This window comes from Somniosus microcephalus, chromosome 33, assembly GCF_052327205.1.
Source record: "Somniosus microcephalus isolate GS21.2 chromosome 33, FLI_Smic_1.0, whole genome shotgun sequence".
Taxonomy (NCBI): domain Eukaryota; kingdom Metazoa; phylum Chordata; class Chondrichthyes; order Squaliformes; family Somniosidae; genus Somniosus; species Somniosus microcephalus.
This window is the reverse complement of record NC_141019.1, coordinates 28203272-28217676: the sequence shown is the minus strand read 5'-3', so window position 1 is coordinate 28217676 and position 14405 is coordinate 28203272. Positions and strand designations below refer to the sequence as shown.

At 48.7% G+C, this 14405-nt stretch overlaps 1 protein-coding gene across 2 annotated transcripts in view; it reads left to right on the top strand.

Moving 5' to 3' along the window:
- Positions 1–2065: 2065 nt before the first annotated feature.
- Positions 2066–14405, top strand: part of LOC147097048 (tensin-2-like) — a 333523-nt gene continuing 321183 nt past the window's right edge. For both annotated transcript variants that reach the window (XM_085972811.1, XM_085972810.1), the window contains exon 1: positions 2066–2516. In XM_085972811.1, coding sequence (XP_085828937.1) covers positions 2418–2516 — 99 coding nt within the window. In that variant the 5' untranslated portion in view covers positions 2066–2417. The remainder of the gene's footprint in view (positions 2517–14405) is intronic.

Genomic DNA, 14405 nt, shown 5'->3' with positions numbered 1-14405 from the left:
GACGGTATCAGTTCTCTGAGCTGCACTCCTGCCAAGTGAGGCTCTGTGCGAGAAGAACTGAATTAAACTTTCTGGTGTTGCCATGCTGAAGACCAGAGCCATTGTTTTCAGTCCCCGCCACAAACTCCGTTCCCTAGCCACTGACTCCATCCCTCTCCCGAGCATCTGTCTGAGGCTGAACCACACTGTTCACAACCTTGGTGTCATATTTGACCCTGAAATGAGCTTCCGACCACATATCCGCAGCATAACTAAGACCGCCTATTTCCACCTCCGTAACATTGCCTGTCTCCGCCCTTGCCTCAGCTCATCTGCTGCTGAAACCCTCAGCCATGCCTTTGTTACCGCCGGACTTCACTATTCCAACACACTCCTGGCTGGCCTCCCACATTCCACCCGACGTAAACTTGAGGTGATCCAAAACGCAGCTGCCCGTGTCCTAACTCGCACCAAGTCCCGTTCACCCATCATCCCTGTCCTCGCTGACCTACATTGGCTCCCGGTTAAGCAGCGCCTCGATTTCAAAATTCTCATCTTTGTTTTCAAATCCCTCCATGGCCTCGCCCCTCCCTATCTCTGTAATCTCCTCCATCCCCACAACCCCCCGAGATATCTGCGCTCCTCTAATTCTGCCCTCTTGAGCATCCCTGATTATAATCGCTCATCCATTGGTGGCCGTGCCTTCTGTTGCCTGGGCCCTAAGCTCTGGAATTCCCTCCCTAAACCTCTCCGCCTCGCTACCTCTCTCTCCTCCTTTAAGACTGTCCTTAAAACCTACCTCTTTGACCAAGCTTTTGGTCACCTGCCCTAATTTCTCCTTATGTGGCTCGGTGTCAATTTTTTTGTCTTATAGTATTCCTGTGCAGCGCCTTGGACATTTTACTACGTTAAAGGCGCTATATAAAGACAAGTTGTTGTTGTTGCTCATGATTTCTCCAGAGCAGCCAGTGGTGGCTCTCAGTAAAGTGGGGAACCTCAGGAGAGCGGAAGTGAGGTTTGAGGAGGAGACGTGCTGTGGAGGGAAGTCTGGGGGGGGGGTCGGGGGCGGGGTGTGGTGGGGGGAGGTGAAAGGTGATCTTAAAGGTGTAGAGTAGCTGGGAGACAACGCCGAGACAAGGAAGCAGACTGAAGGGTGCTGCTCGGAGAGGTGGGCAGAAGGAGTGCTGAATCATCGAATGATACAGCACAGAAGGAGGCCATTCGGCCCATCATGCCTGTGCCGGCTCTTTGAAAGAGATATCCAATTAATCCCACTCCCCCACTGCTCTTTCCCCATAGCCCTGTAAATGTATCCAATTCCCTTTTGAAAGTTATTATTGAATCTGCTTCCACTGCCCTTTCAGGCAGCGCGTTCCAGATCACAACAACTCGCTGTGTAAAAAAATTCTCCTCATCTCCCCGCTGGTTCTTTTGCCAATTACCTTAAATCTGTGTCCTCTGGTTACCGACCCTTCTGTCACAGGAAATAGTTTCTCTATTTACTCTATCAAACCCTTCAAAATTTTGAACACCTCTATCAAATCTCCCCTTAACCTTCTCTGCTCTAAGGAGAACAATCCCAGTTTCTCCACATCACTGAAGTCCCTCATCCCCTGGTACCATTCTGGTCAATCTCCCCTTAACCTTCTCTGCTCTAAGGAGAACAATCCCAGTTTCTCCAGTCTCTCCACATAACTGAAGTCCCTCATCCCCTGGTACCATTCTGGCCAATCTCCTCTGCATCCTCTCCAAGGTCTTGGCATCCATCCTAAAGTGTGGTGCAGAAGTCCTTGCCACATTTAAAATGGTGGAAAAACCATTAGCATCAACGGGGCTCGTTCTTTTCGCATCTGTCCTAAGTACAGTGCAATAAATCATGGCAGAGTGTCTCCAATATTTGTACAGTTGTGATAGGCTTCCCTGCTCTTTCTCTGCGCCCTGCGCACGTTAGAGATTTGTGGAGAAAGACAGTACTGTCTGGATCAATTAGAGCGGGCTGGTCTTTTCCAGCTTCAATAATTGTTTGCAGCTTACAGTTTGCTGTAAAAGAAGAAATGGAAAAAACAACTTGCTATTGAGCTTAAATGCTCTCAGCATGTCGTCATCCTTTGTTCTTTGAAAACCCATTTTGATTGATGGCTGTGTTATGAAATTCGAAGTGCAGCCCCCAACGAATGCCATTGAGGGCTGAGGCTCCATTCCCAGCCTGTCTGGCCGGCCAACAGTGAGCGCTGTTGACACCTGTTTGCGGGAAGGGGAACAGCAGCCCCACTTCAGACACATCTGGCGCGCCGAAGTTTGGTTCTAGCTGCGATCAGAGTGGGGTTGAATGCCGAGGCGGCGCTGGTGCCCGAAGTAAACTCCGCTCGGTAATCCAGAAGGGGAGGAAAGCACCTCCCCGGGGGGGAGCCGGAGCAGAGCCACAGGCAGCGAGCTGCATGGGCTGTGCGATAAGTCTCGACTGTTGCGGAACGGAGCTGTGTGGGCCCCCAGATGAATCTGCGAGGAGGAAAGACGAGAAAATGAGGCTCACTAAGGTATTTCCTACCATCCTGTGGCTGTGAGTGCCGTCTTGCAGTGGAAGAGCTGTTTGAGTGTGAAGCTGTTAACATTGTGGCTTTGCCCTGCATTCCTACAGTCTATTGTGGAGTGAGACAACTTGACATGCATCATGCTAGAATAAATAGAGGGCTTTTTTGATTTTGTTGACTTGCGAGGTTTGTTTTCAATCAAAACCACTATTGAGAACTTTCATGTTTTTTTAATATATGGGAGGGGAGCGCCGAAGCTGGTGGGGGTCAAAGGCCAAGTAACTGAAATAGTTTTCTGGAAACACATGAGTTGTTAATGTTTTATTTACGAGAATTTGTAACCTTGAGGAGCCCCCCCTCTCCAAAAAAAAATAGGGACCGAAAGTGACAGGGAAAAGGGAATAAGCCAACTTGCTGCTTTTGGACGATGATGGGGAATTTTAAAGGGGCACTGCCCTCGTAAAAAATCTCTTGCAATTTTTTTGGCTGCTCGCATTTTTATTGCGGCAACGTCACATGCAAGTGACAGGATGATACGCTGCCGCTCAGCTTGTGTCATTGTGTTAAGGGTTTGGCAAAACTTTTATTCACTGGCAGGTGGACATTTTTTCATCAGGAAGGCACCCCTTTAAGACGCCCATTTCTATCAGTTGTTCAAAACGTTTCAGGTTCTGTATTGTGCTGAGTATTTACCCGAGGAAGCCCTCCAGGCCAGTAGAATTGTAGAACTTATGATAGTTCCGACTCTTTTTATTCATTCCTGGGATGTGGGCGTCGCTGGCAAGGCCAGCATTTATTGCCCATCCCTAATTGCCCTTGAGAAGGTGGTGGTGAGCCGCCTTCTTGAACCGCTGCAGTCCGTGTGGCGAAGGTGCTCCCACAGTGCTGTTAGGGAGGGAGTTCCAGGATTTTGACCCAGCGACGATGAAGGATCGGCCGATATATTTCTAAGTCAGGATGGTGTGGCTTGGAGGGGAACTTGGAGGTGGTGGTGTTCCCATGCACCTGCTGCCCTTGTCCTTCTAGGTGGAAGAGGTCGTGGGTTTGGGAGGTGCTGCCGAAGAAGCCTTGGCGAGTTGCTGCAGTGCATCTTGTAGATGGTACACACTGCAGCCACGGTATGCTGGTGGTGGAGGGAGTGAATGTTTAAGGTGGTGGATGGGGTGCCAATCAAGCGGGCTGCTTTGTCCTGGATGGTGTCGAGCTTCTTGAGTGTTGTTGGAGCTGCACTCATCCAGGCAAGTGGAGAGTATTCCATCACACTCCTTACTTGTGCCTTGTAGATGGTGGAAAGGCTTTGGGGAGTCAGGAGGTGAGACACTCGCTGCAGAATACCCAGCCTCTGGCCTGCTCTTGTTGCCACAGTATTTATGTGTAATTTCTGTAATACTAATCCAAGGAAACATTGTACCAAAAACTAGGAAAAGCTGTGCTTTGCTTTCTGCTGGTTATCTGGAGGACTTATTATCCAGCGACTGCTCAAGCACATTGAGTAGAAAAGCAACAATGTGTGTGCAGGTCATCGCAGCCCGAGATCTGATTATGCAGAGAATGCTTTTCTGGCTGCAGTCACTGAGCTCCTCAAATCTTCCTGGAATGCACTGCCTCCGATGTCAAGGAAAAGGCCACATACTTATAATATATTAAAAGTGTTCTGCGTACTAATGTGCTGCTTTGTTAGGTGGCGGTGGAAGCTGCACAACATGATGGTCTTCAGGAATTCCTGCTTTCATCATACTTTGTACTCGGGTCGCAGTGCTGCTGCCCTGTGGGCTCAATGCCCTCTATATAAAGGGAGCCAGTCCAGGTTCTGTAATATGCTGGGGTGGCTAGAGATTGACCCCATGTACGTACAGAGGCGTTGACCCTACAACCCTGCGCCCAGAGCTTTGTGGGTTTTTTAAACTGACACTGACAGGTCTTCCGTGACGTTGCTCGTGGTAAGCCAGAGGAGGCTCGGTTTCATGAGGACAGGAGCCTGATGCGGTGCAAGGTGCAAGGAGTAATTTGCCGCCAAGGTGGAACTGTGTGTGTGTGTGTGAGACCCCTCGTCTGTCCTCTCTGGCCACATGGTGTAATTGCCGTGAATAGGCATATCCCGAGGTCAAGCATAGGCTACGTGCTGGCAACCTTTCTCTGGAGATTGCCAGCCGCCTGTAAGTCATAGAATCCTAGAAATTTACGGCACAGAAGGAGGCCATTCGGTCCATCTTGTCCGTGCCGGCCGACAAAGAGCTCTCCAGCCTAATCCCACTTTCCAGTTCTTGGTCCGTAGCCCTGTAGGTTACAGCACTTCAAGTGGTGAGGGTTTCTGCCTCTACCACCCTTTCGGGCAGTGAGTTCCAGACCCCCACCACCCTCTGGGTGAAAAAGTTCTCCTCAACTCCCCTCTAATCCTTCTACCAATGACTTTAAATCTATGCCCCCTGGTTACTGACCTCTCTGCTAAGGGAAATAGGTCCTTCCTATTCACTCTATCTAGGCCCCTCATAATTTTATACACCTCAATTAAATCTCCCCTCAGCCTCCTCTGTTCCAAAGAAAACAACCCCAGCCTCTCCAATCTTTCCTCGTAGCTAAAATTCTCCAGTCCTGGCAACATCCTCGTAAATGTCCTCTGCACCCTCTCTGGTGCAATCACATCCTTCCTGTAATGTGGTGACCAGAACTGCACGCAGTATTCTAGCTGTGACCTAACTAGTGTTTTATACAGTTCAAACATAACCTCCCTGCTCTTACATTCTATGCCTCGGCTAATAAAGGAAAGTATCCCATTTGCCTTCTTAACCACCTTATCTACCTGTCCTGCTACCTTCAAGGATCTGTGGACATGCACTCCAAGGTCCCTCTGCACTTCTCAGTATCCTACCATTTATTGTGTATTACCTTGTCTTGTTAGCCCTCCCTTGTTGGTCACCAGCTCCTTCTTCAAAGACAAGATACTGCGGATGCTGGAAATCTGAAATATAAACACAAGCCTCAGGAAATACTCAGCAGGTCAGGCAGCATCTGTGGAGAGAGAAACCAAGTTAACGTTTCAGGTCGGTGACCTTTCGTCAGAGCTGGTGAAAGGTCACCAACCTGAAACGTTAACTCTGTTTCTCTCTCTACACAGATGCTACCTGACTTGTTGAGCGTTTCCAGCATTTTCTGTTTATAGCTCCTTCTCCACGTTGGCAGAAGCCAGCAGGAAATGACTGGCTTTCTTTTTTTGTTTACTTTTAATACTTTTTTTTAAGCATGTCACCAAACTTTAGGCGCTATGATGCTGAAATGTGGCAACTGAAGCTAGGATAGGCATGCTTCAAATCATTTATCTGTATTCAACAACTTGCATTTATATAGCACCTTTAACATAATAAAACGTCCCAAGGCGCTTCAGAGGAGCGTTATCAGACAGGATTTGACACCGAGCCACATAACGAGAAATTAGGGCAGATGACCAAAAGTTTGGTCAAAGAGCTGGGTTTTAAGGAGCGTCTTAAAGGAGGAAAGAGAGGTAGAGAGGCGGAGAGGTTTAGGCAGGGAATTCCAGAGCTTAGGGCCTCGGCAGCTGAAGGCACGGCCAGCGATGGTGGAACGATTAAAATCGGGGATGCTCAAGAGGCCAGAATTGGAGGAGCGCAGAGATCTCGGAGGGTTGTAGGGCTGGAAAGGTTACAGAGATAGGCGATGGAGGAAGTTGAAAACAAGGACGAGTATATTAAAATCAAGGCGTTGCTTAACCGGGAGCCAATGTAGGTATTCTGGCCCATTACCCGTGGCACAAGGAGCCAATGCCAAGTGTAGACCTCAGGTGAAGCTGGGTTAGAGGGTGGAGGATAATCAGACTAGCTGTAACTCAATCTCCATTTTAAAGTCATGCACTCTGTCCTTATTTTTGTATTTCCATTCTAAACCTCTATGTCCACATTTAAAATGGAGGCATTCTATACAAATTTGTCACACTGTGATGCCGCCCTCCTTCCAGTGGTGGTGCTGCAGCACCTCTACTGGTTGGGGGGGGGGGGTGTCATTACAGTGTGACAGGTTTACATAGCCAGTTTCCATTATAAATGTAGACACAGGAAGCTATAATGAAAAAGTTGATGGAAACTGCACACAGACATATATATATATCACTATAGAGCATAGGCAACAAATCATATAGGTAATGTGTGTGTATTTTTTGTAAATTGCCTGAGTTGATTTTCACTTTTATGCAAGGGAATAGTCTATTTGGAACTGTTGTCACTAACCATACTAATCATTAGGACCGATTCCTTGAGTGGGTGTGGTTGGTGTTATAAATCTCATCATCATAAAGAAAGTATTCATGAAATAACGCTGGACGGCCAGCTGGTGGCGCCGTCCAAGGAGTCTAAATACTCGGGCGTGGGCCCAGCTTGTCCAGGGACATTTTGTAAGACAGGAACTAGTGAAGTACAACAAGACCTCCATGTTCTGAAACAAGTTGATTAAAGCCTTGCTTTATACTCAAACCAAGTGTGTAGTGAGTTTTATTACGTCAATTGGCACGATTCCAGCTTTGTCCCAGCTATGCCTGATGGGAATTCTGCAGCCCACAAAGGGTCAAAGGTCTGCTGGAACCTGCTCCACTTTGCAGCGAGTCTGGGCGACTTGCACAGTTGTTCGGTGACTGGACTACACCTGAAATGGGAAGCAATGTCATTTCCAAATGACGGTGTAAAGGGGTATGTGCAGCTTCTGCCGGGCCTGTTACAGACACTGGGACTCAGATACAGCTCAGCAAACCGACCGCGTACGTCAGGGTGCGGCCTGAGCCGTTCAGTGAGTTTTAATGATGAGCTCTGCCATACGTCGATTTTGAAATTCAGATTTTCCTCTTGTGTTCAAGTGTCAGCTGTGGCTCAGTGGTTAGCACCCTCGCCTCTGGGTCAGAAGGTTGTGGGTTCATAGTCCTACTCCAGAGACTCGAACACAAAAATCTAGGCTGACGCTCCAGTGCAGTGCTGAGGGAGCGCCGCACTGTCGGAGGGGCAGTACTGAGGGAGCGCCACACTGTCGGAGGGGCAGTACTGAGGGAGCGCCGCACTGTCAGAGGGGCAGTACTGAGGGAGCGCCGCACTGTCGGAGGGGCAGTGCTGAGGGAGCGCCACACTGTCAGAGGGGCAGTACTGAGGGAGCGCCGCACTGTCGGAGCGGCAGTACTGAGGGAGCGCTGCACTGTCGGAGGGGTAGTACTGAGGGAGTGCTGCACTGTCGGAGGGGCAGTTCTGCACTGTCAGAGGTGCCGTCTTTCGTATGAGACGTTAAACCGAAGCCCCGTCTGCTCTCTCAGGTGGACCTGAAAGATCCCACGACACTAGTTTGAAGAAGAACAGGGGAGTTCTCACCAGTGACCTGGCCAATATTTATCCCTCAATCAACATCACTAAAACAGATTTATCTAGTCATTATCTTATTGCTCTTTGTGGAAGCTTGCTGTGCGCAAATTGGCTGCTGTGTTTCCTACATTACAACAGTGACGACACTTCAATAGTACTTCATTGGCTGTAAAGCGCTTTGGGACATCCGATGGTCGTGAAAGGTGCTATAGAAATGCAAGTCTTTCTTTTTTCCTTTTTGTGGCTCGGTGATAAAGCAATGGGCTGAAACACACACAGGGGATTGGCCGTCAACCTATATAATGAGAGTTGTGTCACAGAAGCATACTGCATGTACTGAGCAATCCAACACCACACAATGCAGAGGAGATGTGCACATAGTACATCACAGGCCTGAGATAGCCTCGGAACTAGGGGCCTGCAGATGTTCTGGCTGAAGTCCTTGCAACTTCAGGATTCAAATCTTATCCTTCCCTCCTTTCCTTTATTTTAAAAGAGGCAGGTAAAGTTGTGGGCAACCAATTCTGTGGGTTTGTGAGCCCTGTCCCAATAGTTTAATATTCAGTATAATCATTTAAATGGGAATGTAGGCCTGGGCTCCCTGGTGGATCAATGGGTAAATGCCCAGTGTAGTGTGGTACTGAGCCCCTACTCTCCTGAAGGTTCTGTGGTACCGGTTCCATGGGTAATTGGTCACCCAAATGGCCATTCTTCATGTGAGCCTAATTAGTGTCGTCAAGCTATTTCAAATTGTGGGGCCTTATCACTCAGTCCAGTCCTGGCTTTTCCCAGTGTCTACACATCCATACTTTCTTGTAATAGTCACTGGACAGGAATCGGGTGTAGGAACCCAAGCTAGTTTCCCCTGCCCCCTTTCCCTAATTTGAGAATGCTGAACCCAATTTGACCTGGGTTTGGTTTCAGCCCAGACTGACAGGATGAAAATCTCTGACTGCTGGTTGTCAAGGGTCTCTCTCAGAGAGGCCACGGGATGGCTGGTGTGGGAAATGGAAAAGCGCTACACTGGTGCAGTAGGGGGCGCTCTTGTGAGCTTGGGAGTGAGGCTTGTCCTTAGAGTAGAGTAGAGGTAGCTTTACTCTACATCTAATCCGTGTGGGAGTGCTTGATGCTGACAGCGGTATATAGAGTTCCAGCTCTAACATTCCTCGCCCCACAGAAAATTCACAATAAAAGTAATTTAAAAAAAAGTGGCTAGCAAACCATTTTTCATTTCATAGAATCATAGAGCACAGGAGGAGGCCATTCGGCCCATCGTGCCTGTGCCAGCTCTTTGAAAGAGCAATCTAATTAGTCCCACTGCCCCGCTCTTTCCCCACAGCCCTGCAAATTTTTCCCCTTCAAGTGTTTATCCAATTCCCTTTTGAAAGTTACTATTGAATCACGTTCTACCGCCCTTTCAGGCAGCGCGTTCCAGATCACAACAACTCACTTGCTTACAAACGTGAATCATGATAACCCTGATCACATCAAAGTACAGTATTGTGTCAATTCTTTGATGGGAGCCGAGCAAAAAAACGGGTTGGCGGGCCTTTTTGTTTCAAGAGAGCGCCTCTTTGAGTTGCCCTGTTGTCGAATAAAACTTTTCCAAATTAAGTCTTTTTTTTTGTTGCATCACAGCACGCTTCCAATTCTTCTGTGCAGGAGCCAGACTAGTTTTCTTTATAAAAACCTGCAGAAAATCAGCTCCACGCTTGAGAGAGGAGTTCAGGGTAATATAGATCTGAACATGTGTGACCTAACATCCTGTCAAAGGGCTCCACACTCTCCTTTCTAATGAGTCACAGATGCACCACACGTGTTCAATAAAATCAATATTTAACGAAGCTCTGGGTGTTCATAAAAATGTATCTGTAAAGGAATGTCTCTCAGCATCAGGGTTGACGAGGATTTTAATTGGCGACTAAAATTACTGCATATTCGTCTGCTGAATTAAAATCGGGAGCTAAAATTTCTCCTGGAAACAAAAAATTCCAGATAGAGACAGGTAAAAAAGAAAGACTTGCATTTCTATAGCGCCTTTCACGACCACCGGACGTCTCAAAGTGCTTTACAGCCAATGAAGTACTTTTGAAGTGGAGTCACTGTTGTAATGTGGGAAAGATTGAAATGAAAATGATTTCAAGGACTCAAACCATCACTGCTTAGCATCAGAGACAGTAGAACCTCAGCGGCTTCTGCTCACTGTCTCGAAGACAGGATGAAACTTCCTCTGATAATTTACAGGTTTTTTTTTAATCGGGGGGGGGGGGGGGAGGGGGGACATGGGACTGTTTCGAAACATTGAATAATATTTGTCGAACTGCCTTTCCAAGGGAGAGGTTGCCCTTCATGTTCCAAGTTAGCTGTTTCCCAGTTCACTGAAAGCAGGATGTAGCGCTCCAGAGGTCAAACAGCTGTCAGCTGAACTGATGGCAATCGGTTGACTAACCTACTTTAACCCTTAGCTTTGCACAGCCATTTTAGGTGGCGTCATCAGAATGGCCGACAGTACCCGAGCCAACCGCAACTTTAGAGCTGCTCTAACGGTTAACGGTTTCGCTAAACTGATGATCTTGCTGATATTAGTCATCAGGCTGAGTCTTAATCTTTTTTTTTTACATTTTAAGCATTCAGATAAAACAGAGACTCCAGGGATTGAGCGCGTAATCCAGGTTGACACTTCAGTCCAGTGCTGTATTGTCGTTAATGCCATATTTCAGAGGAGGCGTGAAGCCGAAACCCTGTCTGCTGGCTCAGGTGGATGTCAAAGATCCCACAGCCCTTTTTTTTTTGAAGAAGAGCAGGACGTTCTTCTGGTGTCCTGGCCAACATTCCTTCCTCAACCACCACCAAAAACAGACCGTTTCCCATCTGTTGAAACTAATGGATAGAATGATAGCAACACAGAGCTTATACCCATCAGGAAAGATTGAACAGGCTAGAAAAGAGAAGACTGAGGGGGGTGACCTGATAGAGGCCGTCACGATTATGAAAGAGTTTGATAGGGTAGACATAGAGAAGATGTTCCCACTTGTGGGCGAGACCAGAACTAGAGGCCATCAATATAAGATAGTCACTAATAAATCCAATCGGGAATTCAGGAGAAACTTCTTTACCCAGAGAGTGGTGAGAATGTGGAACTCGCTACCACAGGGAGTGGTTGAAGCCAATAGCGTCGATGCATTTAAGGGGAATCTAGATAAGCACATGAAGGAGAAAGGAATGGAAGGAGATGTTGATCAGGTGAGATGAAGAGAGGTGTGGAGCATAAACACCGGCACGGACCAGTTGGGCCGAATGGCCTGTTTCTGCGCGGTAAATACTTTGTAATTTTGTAACGTTGTGGGCAGCACACCTGACGAAATGGGTGTCTGAAATGGCAAGTCACTCCATTCTCCAGCACTTGCATCCCTCGCTTTGATGAGCACATAAAAAACTCTGCGCCTCTGAAGTACATTTGCTCAGAGAGCTCCCGTCACTAATGAGGCTCGTGCAGTACTCCTCTGATGCTCCTTCCACCCCCTATTGAGACTAGCTAACAGCGGTACAGGTAATGTGCAGTATGCGGGACAAGGCGCCTCCGTTCTCCGGAACAGATGGGGAATTTTGCCCAGTATGGGTCAGCGGTCAATTCAATGGAATTTGTCGCCCAACCCAGTACATATTAGCTCATACACTTGGCGTGGACTTGCCAGTGCTGCTTAAAGCACGCAAGCTGTTGGTGTAGAGGGGAAACCGTTTGCAGTTCTGCTTGTGTCGAGCCATTGGCGTTTGTCTGTTGGTTCTGGCCATGAGGAGAAGGCACTGTTTTGGGCCGTTTGGAGAGCCAGGAGTATCGTTCTATGCCTCGCCTTCTCACTGTGTGATAAGAAGCTGCAGTCAAAAGCTCATTTCGACAGATGTGTTCCTGGGCTGGAACAATTGCCGCACTCGCCTTGCTCCAATTCAGATGAAGCTGTGTGTTATTGAAAGCTTCGAGTGATGTGGCATTAGCCCAACAACTGTTCCTGCGACATTTAAGAAATTCAAAACTCTCATGTCCAACCCTCTCTGATCTGGTCTATAAAAAAAAAGGGAGAAAAAAGTATATTAACGAATATAAAAATGCCAAAAGGAAAATTGCGACTAAAGTATAACTGAATCGTATAATTCCCTCAATCTCTGGTTGTGCTGTAAAATATAATTGATTTCTGTGGCTTTGTTTGGTAATAAAGTTTGTCTTGAACAATCTAAGTTCCCCATAACAATGGAAGTGTAAATATGTCTGCAAATGTTACCAGCCTGGAAAGGATTAAAACAGTTTGTCACTCACGCCTGTCAAACAGGGTAAAGGTCACATCTCGTTTGAGTTTTAAACATGTGCTGAACAGACAATGTAGATTTTTGAGATGAAAATTCTGCTTTATTTATGCGAGGCAATTGCTCATGGTTCCCAGTAGAGTTTGAGGTCTGGCAAAGGGAGCAATAAATCGGAGAGAGAGATTAGTCCTCATTGTTATTGGAGCAGCAGGAGGCCTTTCTCATTTGTCTGTATCGGTTACGCTTAAAGAACACCCCCTAATGCGAATTGAATTTGCCAATATTACAAAGATACAGGAAAGAATGCAGAGTGAAAGGAAGGTCTGATCTCTCTGAACACCTTGTAACTCCAGCTTCCACAGCTGACTGACGTGACAGGATTTCACTAAAACTGGCTGATCTTGTCTGCTGTTGCTCATGGGTAATCTGGGTCGGCTTCTGATAAGTGCCAAAGAAAGAACGAACTTGCATTTCTATAGCGCCTTTCACGACCACCGGATGTCCCAAAGTGCTTTACAGCCAATAAAGTACTTTTTGGAGTGTAGTCACTGTTGTAATATAGGAAAAGCAGCAGCCAATTTGCGCACAACAAGCTCCCACAAACAGCAATGTGAAAACGACCAGATAATCTGTTTTAGTGATGTTGGTTGAGAGATAAATATTTGCCCAGGACACCGGGGAGAACGCCCCTGCTCTTCTTTGAAATAGTGCCATGGGATATTTTACATCCACCTGAGAGGGCAGACGGGGCCTTGGTTTCACGTATCACCTGAAAGACGGCACCTCCGGCAGTGCAGCACTCCCTCAGTGCTGCCCCTCCGACAGTGCGGCGCTCCCTCAGTACTGCTCCTCCGACAGTGCGGCACTCCCTCAGTACTGCCCCTCCGACAGTGCGGCGCTCCCTCAGTACTGCCCCTCCGACAGTGCGGCGCTCCCTCAGTACTGCCCCTCCGACAGTGCAGCCCTCCCTCAGTACTGCCCCACTGACAGTGCGGCGCTCCCTCAGTACTGCCCCACCGACAGTGCGGTGCTCCCTCAGTACTGCCCCACTGACAGTGCGGCGTTCCCTCAGTGCTGCCCCTCCGACAGTGTGGCACTCCCTCAGTGCTGCCCCTCCGACAGTGCGGCGCACCCTCAGTACTGCCCCTCTGACAGTGCGGCTCTCCCTCAGTGCTGCCCCTCTGACAGTGCGGCGCACCCTCAGTACTGCCTCTCCGACAGTGCGGCGCTCCCTCAGTACCGCCCCTCCGACAGTGCGGCACTCCCTCAGTACTGCCCCTCCGACAGTGCGGCGCTCCCTCAGCACTGCCCCTCCGACAGTGCGGCTCTCCCTCAGTACTGCCCCTCCGACAGTGCGGCGCTCCCTCAGTACTGCCCCTCCGACAGTGCGGCTCTCCCTCAGTACCGCCCCTCCGACAGTGCGGCACTCCCTCGGTACTGCCCCTCCGACAGTGTGGCGCTCCCTCAGTACCGCCCCTCCGACACTCCCTCAGTACTGCCCCTCCGACAGTGCGGCTCTCCCTCAGTACTATTTTTGGTTATCAATTAGGATGATTAGATCTGTAATTGGAATCACTTGAACCATAAATGCTTCCTTTTTAAAGGGGCACAAACAATAAGTTCCAAATTATAATAAAACTAACGAGGAACTTATCAAGTTATAATTATCCACAATGGACTCCAGTCCCTCCGGTGCCCACTGGTCGCGGAAAGCCTCAAGTGTAGCAGCGGACACCGCTTGCTCCGTCTCCACGGATACCCGGGCGTGGACATAGCCACTCAAGAGAAGCCGGCTTGATGTGTTAACGGCCTCCTTGGCCAGGGGCTGGAGCAGACCCACGAGGAGGTCCTCTGACCTGCCCGCTCCCCTCCGCACCGGACGGCCAAAGATCAGGAGCGGGGGACTGAAGTGCAGCCAGAAATTGTGGAGCAGCCTCTTCGAATAGTGGAACAGGGGCTGCAAAACTCTCACCCGCAACGTATACATGGAACACGGACTCCTCCTGGCTGCCAAAGTTACAGGCAGCCTGGGAGTCCCTGAATCGACTTAAAAACGTATTAGCCAGGGCTGCTCCATGCAAAAGCAGACTGTACTGGAAACCCCAACTCCCTCAGTACTGCATTGGGAATGTCGGCCTAGACTTTGTGCTCGAGTCTCTGGAGTGGGACTTGAACCCACAACCTTCTGACTCCGAGGTGAGGACCCACTGAGACACAGCTGGCACCTGTTGAAATGCTGATGGCCGAT